Source organism: Suricata suricatta, chromosome 3, assembly GCF_006229205.1.
Source record: "Suricata suricatta isolate VVHF042 chromosome 3, meerkat_22Aug2017_6uvM2_HiC, whole genome shotgun sequence".
In the NCBI taxonomy this organism is placed as follows: Eukaryota; Metazoa; Chordata; class Mammalia; order Carnivora; family Herpestidae; genus Suricata; species Suricata suricatta.
This window is the reverse complement of record NC_043702.1, coordinates 173,850,250-173,858,434: the sequence shown is the minus strand read 5'-3', so window position 1 is coordinate 173,858,434 and position 8,185 is coordinate 173,850,250. Positions and strand designations below refer to the sequence as shown.

Below are 8,185 nucleotides of genomic sequence, written 5' to 3'. Positions count from 1 at the left end.
GGCTGTGGAATGAGTTCGGCACAGATGATCTCTGGGGTTGTCACCAATCTCAAGCCCCCCTGCTGTGGCTCCTTTTGCTTCAAGTGGGGGACTTGAGGGGTGTGTGCAGGGGTGGGGCAGGAAGGGCAGTGGAATCCCGGGATCCAGTGACTGTGCCCAGGCACCCTCAGATCCGGCACTAGGATAGGGCATCTGAGCTGTCCATCAAAAACTTCCCTAGAGTGGAGGGCGGTGCCTGGTTGTGAGCTCAGAGCTCGGGGAGGTAACCCAAGCCAGAGGGACCATTCCAGAAGGCCGGCCCGCAGAGAGGATCCAGGGAGGTAAGGCACCCTGTGGCTGGGGCCCCAAGACCTGCTGGGGTCAGCCAGGAATGCCCTGGGGATGAGGGCCTTGAAGGCATGATTGCTAGGTGTTCTTAGTTGCAGGGTGAATTTCTTTGAAAAGAGAGACACCTCTGCCTGCCTCTCCCAAGAAAGAGGGGAGAGAACGGAAGAAAAGTGGGGGCGGGGGTTGCTGAGCGCCCAGGCCCTGGTCTTTACCGCCCTTTCCACACACCCCCCCTCCCTGTCTCCTGGGAAGAGGGATCAGGAACAGGCTTTGCCCTTCTAAGGGAGCCACCCTAACGGGAGCGCAGGCTGATGACTGGCGCCAGGTGCCGGGGGACAGAACTGGCCAGCCGTGGAGAAAGAGGTCCCCAAGCTGGGGCGTGGGTGTGAAGGGACAGACTGCTCCCTCCTTCCAAAAGTGGATTCCTTGCCACTTCAATGCCTGCTCCGCTCGGTGTCCCCAGCGCCCTCCAGGCCCCCAGATGCAGCAGGTGCTCACTGAGCATCTGCTGAGCTGACTCGACCCAGGAGCGCCTAGACTGTGAGTGGACGGGCGTCCGCGGGGACCAGTGGATGGGAGGGGAGGCCCTGTGCGCCCCGCTCATCTGCCCATTCGTTTACTCATTCAGTGAATGCTTTCCGTATTGCGGTGAGGAACACATAACAGAAATTTTTATCACATTCAGCCGTTCATCAAGGCGCAGCCCGTAGCACTAGGTGCACACCCACTAATGTGCAACCATCCCCATCAGCCGTCTCCATCCCATTCGATGAATGTTTATTGAGGACCTACTATGTGCCAGGCCCTTCACGTTGCTCCAAATCTGGTAGGAGAGATAGACAAGAAAGTCATCAACTTTTACTGGGTGCGATCAGTGCTGGAAAAGACACAGGCATAATGTGCTCTGGGCTCCAGAAGGGCCCGGAAGGCTGAAGGAGGAGGCTTTCTGTTACTCGAAGTGGGTCCTGACGGAAGACAGAGAAGGAGCGGCGACATTGGAGTGAGGGCGGTGTGGCACCGGGGAGGCTCACTCAGCGAAGTGCGGGGGCAGCAAGAAGTGCTCACAGCCCTGGGGGGTGGGGGTAGAGCTGAGTCACCCTGGGAGGCTCCTGCTTTGGAGAAAGCCAAGGGTGACATACTGACCCCTCTGCTCCCTATTATCAGCACTATGTCTTTCTCCAACCCTGAGGATACCCCCCAAGAGCCTGAGTCTGAGCCCGAACCCTCAACCTCCAAGCAGAAGAAGAAGAGGAGAAAGCGGCCACAGCAAGAGGCCAGCATCCACGCCCTCACCAGGGCCGGCCACGGAGCGCTCCTGGCTGGCCAGAGCCACGAAGCCTTGACCAGCTTTGAGAGGGCCTTTGTCCTGGCCTCTGAGGCCCCGCAATCGCGGGACACCCCCGTTCTCAGGGCCTGTGCCTTCAACCTGGGGGCTGCCTACGTGGAGACCGGGGACCCAGCCCGGGGCCTCGAGCTGCTTCTGCGAGCCCGGCCTGAGGAGAAGGCACAGGGCAGGTGTCATGGTGACCAGTGTTTCAACGTGGCCTTGGCCTACCAAGCCCTGGGCGACCTGCCTCATGCTTTGGCCTGGTACCAGAGGGCCCTGGGTCACTACCAGCCGCTGGGTGACCATGGGCAAGCCCAGGCAAAAATGGGAGCCTGCTACCAGGCCCTGGGACAGCCGGAGCTAGCAGCCCACTGTCTGCGGGAGGCAGGCCGGGCCTACGCCCAGGCGGGGCAGCCCCAGGCCGCGGCCCTGGCCTTGGGGGCTGCAGCGGGGTGTATGGTGGAGAGCGGGCGGCACAGGGTGGGCGCCGTGGTGCAGGTGCTGGAGGAGAGCCGGAGGCTTGCGGAGAGGACCCCTGAGCGCAGACTGCTGGGTGAGGCCCACGGGCACCGGAGGTGTGGGGTCTGGGGAGATCAGACCGGGCGATACTCTGAGAGGTGGGGTGCAAGCAGAAGCTCTCCCGAGGGCTGGGGACCCCGTGAGAGGGGGCAGGGGCCGCCCCGGCACAGCTGAGGCTGACTGGCCATGCCCTCCAGGGCGCCTCTATAACGACCTAGGCCTGACCTACTCGCAGCTCCGGCTGTTCCCGCTTGCCGCGGAGGCCTTCCTGCGGGCCCTGCCCCTGTGCCGGGTGCCGGGAGAGGAGGCCACGGTGCTGAGGAACCTCGGGGTGGCCCACAGTGCCCTCGGCAACCACCGGCAAGCCCGGGACTTCCACCAGAAGGCCGCCGACCTGCATGGTGGGCACCAGGGGCAGGGGGCTGGGACTGGGACCAAGGGACTAAGGCAGGGGGCGCTCCCGCTGGGGGCCCGAGGCTGGCGCGCAGACAGACCTGGTTATGGGGCCAGGAAGCCCAAGGGGTGAGGGGTGAGGGCTGGGGGTGCAGGAGGTGGGGTAGCCAGACGGGATGGTGGGCTGGGAGCCCGGAGGCAGGGCCTGGGGCTGGGGAGGCCGCGGTGGGCAGAGGGAAGGGCCCCGGCCGGAAGAGCCTGATGCGGAGCCCAGTGCCTCTCTGGCTGAGCAGCTGTGTGACGGTGAGTCACTGTCACTCCCCGAGCTTCGGCTGCTGCACCTGCAAGAAAGGAACTTTGCCGCTTTGGGGGGCCGGGTCACTGGTCACGAGGTCATTGCATGGCTCAGAGGGGCGGGGGGGGGGGCAGGGAGCAGGGCAGGGGGCGCATTCAGGCCGCAAAGCAGGCCTGAGGTCTCTGCAGTGCCGCTGGAAGTGGAGGTGTGCTGGGGCTGAGCACCACGACTCCTGGGGGCCTGTCCTTGGCGGTTGGGGGACGCGCCTCTGCGGCCAAGGTCCCCTCTTACGAGGGGGTGGCTCTGTCGTCAGGCTCCGCGGGGCAGCGGCAGGAGCAGGGCCGGAGCTTCGGCAGCCTGGCATTTGCCCTGAGCCAGCTGGGGGACCACAGAGCAGCCAGGGACAGCTACCTCCACGCCCTGCAGGCGGCCCGAGACACCGGTGAGGCAGGGACAGGTGGCTGGCGGGGGGCTCCTTGGGGCTGGTGGGGAGGCTCAGTTGTGTGGGGGGCCACGAGAGGACCCCTGGCTGTCTCCCCAGGGGACGCGAAGGGCCAATGGCAGGCCTGCGAGGGGCTGGGGGCTGCTGCGGCCAGACTGGGGCAGCACGACCAGGCCCTGACGTACTATAAGGAGGCGCTGGCTCGGAGTCAGGTGAGACGCTGCGCCCCCGAACCTCGCTCTTCCTGCCCCCCTCCCAGAAGCCTCCTCTGCTGACACTCCTGCCTTCGCCTGGTCTCCCCCACCCTTCACCACCCACCAGACAGGCGCCGGGAACAGTGTCCTAGGCCACCTACTGGGAGGAGGGGTTCGTTTCTGTCTACAACTGTGGGCAGGCGGTGGCAGGATCCTGGCAAAGGCCCGGGAGGGGGGAGAAGGAAGACAAAGCCCCCTTCCCCTCCTCCATCTCCTGTTTCTTTCCTCCCTGATCCCCAGGGGACCGCATAGTGCAGGCAATCACCCCCGTCACCCCCGTTATCCACCCTCTCTCCAGAAGGAGCCGGACTCTGTGCGGGACCGGCTGGTGGCCAAGCTGGCGGACGCCATGAGGACGCACTTGGCCCAGGCCGGGGTGGTTCCCACGCACACTCTGGTGAGGTGACACCTGAGACAAGGAGTGGGGGTGGGGAGGGTTGGCCCGGAGAAGGGGATGGTGGCAAGCAGAGCTGATGCCCTCCAGGCTGCCGCCCTGGACTGCCCGTGTGCCAGACTGCATCTGCCCCAGAGCCTGCAGAGGGGACACATACCGCCTTTCCGGGGCCACCTGGGGGTAGGGAGGGGAGCGAGGGGAAGTGGCATGTCTCCCAGGGCTAGTCAGGGCCAGGCCTTTGCCTGGGTGGTAACTAGCCCGGAGGCTGAAGCCAAGGGGTGCAGGCAAGGATGCTGAGCCCTCCCCGGAGGAGCTGGAAACCGTCCTTGGCTGCAGTTCTCCGAAAGGCCACAGGATGGCGGCCGTACTGCGGGAGGTTCGATTCCCCGGCTCCCCAGCGGGGGGCCGCTCTCCGTGGGCCTCCGCCATCCCCTCGCTCTCCGGATCCCCCCACTCTCTCTGCCTCCCTGACTCTCACCCCTCCAGGTACCCTCAGGCAACCTCCCACCCAGAAATTAAAATTCTACTTGAGTATATATTATATCTATTTAATAGGGTTTATATCATCTCTTAAAGACCAGAATGCTATATTTATAATTTGCAAGTGAAACTAAATTAGCCTGGTCCGGACAGAGGACTGGACTGGGGTCAGAAGAGCTGGGGTCCATCTGAAGGCAGCCACCGACTTCCTGTGACTTTGCCCCTGGAGGCCCCAGGCAGGAGGAGGTGGAGGCCAGGCTCTGGCCATGTCTGATCCACCGTGAGCCTGAGTTCTAACTTGAGGGTCCCTAGCAGAGACCTGGCCTCGGATTCCCATTCTCAGAGGCGTGGCACACCCCCATTTGTCTCTAGCACATCTCTGTCTGTGTGGGGCCACTGCCTGTGCAGGGAACATAAGCTCGCGGATGGATACATCACAGCGGGCTCCCTTTACTCCCCGCCACCCCCAGACTTCGGCTCCAGGGAGGCCGCAGGCTCCAGGCAGGCCGGAAGGGGGCAGAGCGGAAGTGCGGCACAGGTGAGTGGGGCGGGGCCATGGCCCAGCATGGGCACCCCAGGGAGGAGGGGCTGGGCCCTGGCGCAGCTCTGCCTCCTGTCCCCTGCCCCTCCAGGTCTTTGGCTGGGTGGGAGGAAGAGGAGTCGGAGGCGAACCAGGAGGAGAGAGAGGACCACACGCCATCCGATGTCCCTGAGGCCTCTTGGGCGCAGAGGCTGGAGTGTGAGTGGCAGCAGGCTGTTCCCAGCTGTGTCTCCTGCCTGGAAACTGAGCACTCTCTCTCCCCCACGTTCGTTTCCTGGACCCCTTCTCCCGTCACCCCCGCCTCACTGCTTCCGTGGCTTTTCTAACTTCTAGAACTTTGCAGCTTAGAACAGCAAGTTTCGGTGACAGCCTGCCCCGTGCCAGGTGCTGAGACTGCGTGATCTCCTTGCCCTGGCGCCCCCCACACCAGCCTCTTCCCCAAAGGCTTCGACCTCTGGGGCCACAGCTCCTGGCTACGCGCTGTTCACGCGTGAATTCCCGGTCTTCTGCTCAGCGCGCCGTCGGCCCGGCTTTACTGAACACCTGCCGGTGCCCCGGCCAGTCTTCCGTGCGCGCTCCGTGTCGGTGCCCGCGAATGCACCCCGACACGCACACGCCGTGCTCTTCTCCCTCTTTCCAGCATGTGGTTCTTGGCACAGAGACAAATGTGGCGAATGTGCCTGTCCCTCTCCATCCAGGTCCAGGACCCAGGGCCCGTCTCCCGCTTGGAGGCCAAGGCCCCCTCCAGATGGAGCATCCTGGCATTCTGGTACCCAGAGGCCCCCAAGTCAACAGGTGGGAACCTGGGGGAAGGGGAGTGGCCTGGGGAATGGGGGGAGGGGGAAGATCTGGTCCAGCGCTTGGGGGTACAGTGCCCTCAAGCAATCTTAACAACACTCACCCAGCTCTGGAAGCCCTGGGGGGCCGTCTCCTGCACAGCCCTAGCTGTAGGTCTCCCAGAGAGGGAGTCCCAATGGGTGGGGGACGTGGGGCTCAAGCCTGCCCCCTACTGTCCTGGGGCCCAGCGTCCAAGGTGAAGGCCAAGGAGGGCAACAGGGGCTGCAAGGACAGGCTGCCCGCCGCCCTTTCCCCGCCGCTGCCCCTGGCCAGCCCTCCCCGCCCCCCGCAGGTCACCCAGATGGCCCAGGGAAACCCCAGGCAGGATCCCTCAGAGGAGACCCACCAAGTCTGGCTTCTGTACAATCATGTGACTCCACTCTGCTGGCCCCGGATGCGGTCTCTGTGCTACCTCCGCAGCACACTCACCACGTCCCGGGGATCTGGGACCAAATTCAGCGCTGCGTGGACCGGGCACAGAACGCCATCCACGGATGGGCTGCCGAGCACGCTGAGCAAGGGCTTTGCGCTCTCGGCTCTGGGATGCTCAGCTTGCTCCTCACTGGGAGTTTTGGACTCAGGGGACTAACGGGAAACGGGAAATGCACAGTGAATTTCCTTCTGGATGCGAACCCCATGGCTGCTAAGGCCCTTGCCAGTTCTACTAAAAGCTGTGACTCGTTGGTCTAGAGGCTTTGCAGTCACTGACTGTCTCCGGACCTCTATTTTCCCAAATGGGAAATGGGGATATGACCCAGAGGGGACACCTCTGAATGCACTGCTGAGCCATCGCGGGCTCAGGAGGCAGCGCCGGCCCATGTTCTCCACGAAGAGACCTGGCCACACTTTGACAAGTGGCAGGTGTATGTATTTTTTATGTATTTTTTGCTTTAAGTTGAAATAAAAGGATGTGTTCCAGGTCGTGTCAGAGAAGAGTGTAGTGGAAACTACACTCTGAACTACTCACTGTGGGATTTTGTGATTCATTAAAATATCTGCAGAGGGCCTACCATATGCCCAGCACGCCAGGAGCTGCTGGGGACACTGGGCACATGGGGACATGGCCACTCGTCCTTGTTGTCTTGTCTTGTTGGGGATGTTTTGATTTGGGTGCAGGTTGACCTGCCTATAACAGAGCCCAGTGTAACCTACCCGTGCCTTTATTTATGTATGTATGTATGTATTTATTTATTTATTTTCTATTTATTTGGGGGGTGGGGAAGAGAGAGAGAATCCCAGCACAGACGCGGGATCCGGTGAGATCATGACCTGAGCTGAAATCAAGAGTAGGACGCTTAAGCGACTGAGCCTCCCAGGAGCCCGGTAACTGTGCCTTTAAACAGAGGGAACTTCACTCGTGACCATGGAACAGTCCCTGTGGATGTGGACACAGCGGCTCCCTGGCGCTCAGGAAGTCAGGTGTCTGCGTCCTCAACACAGCATTCCCGAGTGTCCTGAACTACCCCCCACTCCCACCCCACGGCATACCCCCTCCATTCCTGCGGTGAGAAAAGAAAAGGAAGTGGAGGGAAACATGCGTTTTTTAAAAAGTGCGATCTGGCAGTTGCAAGTCATTTCTGCTCACGCCTCATTGGTCAGAGTTTAGTCACATGTGCGGCAGCTGCAAGGGAGACCGGAAGACGCCAGGTTCCGCGGGGCAGCCACGTGGCCAGTTAAAACTCGGGGGTTCCACTGCCAAAGGAAGAAAGGAGAATGGGTTTTGAGGGACAAGTAACAGCACCTGCCACACGCGGGTATCCCCACGGGGTCAGGCCAACCCGGTAACAACTGTCACTGGCTGTATTATCTTAGGGAAATGATCTGTAGTCAATTTCCTCATCTGTAACATGAGGTCAAAAACACACCGCAGGACTGAAGCATCTGGAACTCAGCAGGGCTCCATCCATGAGCCCTTCCTAAGCTGGCTTTGAAGGCGTTTCCCAAAGAAAACTCTAGAAGTCTGAAAAGCAGAAATAGCATGGAGTACGTCTTCGCTCCCGTCCTGCTTGCTTGCTGACCTAGGTCCCTTGGTCTGTAGCAGAACACCTGCTTTCCTGGAGATTCTGCAGACTACTGGCCTTGAGGAGTGAGGGAACGGGCTCCCCGGGAAGTTAAGGCCTGTGCGTCCACGGTCATGTCCACAAACGACTAAGGGAAGCACTAGCTTCCCTTGCACAAGCCCCCACGTTTCTGGCGCCGCCCTCCCCTTAAAAACCCTCCCCGCGTTGGGAACCGCCTGCGGTGTTAAGTGACATTAGCCCAAGTGAGCGGGCGCGGTGGCCGGCCCTGCATGCGCTGGCGCCCGTGGAGCGCGTACTCGCAGGGCACCGACACCAGGGAGGCCCCGGGGACTCAGCTGGCACGTGCCCGGCCAGG

The 8,185-nt window shown here is 61.9% G+C and overlaps 1 protein-coding gene across 1 annotated transcript; it reads left to right on the top strand.

Annotated features, from left to right (window-relative positions):
• The first annotated feature begins 296 nt into the window (after positions 1-296).
• Positions 297-6,727, top strand: TTC24 (tetratricopeptide repeat domain 24). The gene is made up of 11 exons (XM_029933224.1): positions 297-320; positions 791-867; positions 1,492-2,207; positions 2,371-2,574; positions 3,175-3,303; positions 3,403-3,515; positions 3,856-3,954; positions 4,902-4,969; positions 5,064-5,170; positions 5,671-5,767; positions 6,102-6,727. The coding sequence occupies exons 3-11, from the start codon at positions 1,496-1,498 to the stop codon at positions 6,181-6,183; spliced, it is 1,611 nt and encodes a 536-aa protein (XP_029789084.1). The 5' UTR covers positions 297-320; positions 791-867; positions 1,492-1,495; the 3' UTR covers positions 6,184-6,727.
• The last annotated feature ends 1,458 nt before the right edge of the window (positions 6,728-8,185 follow it).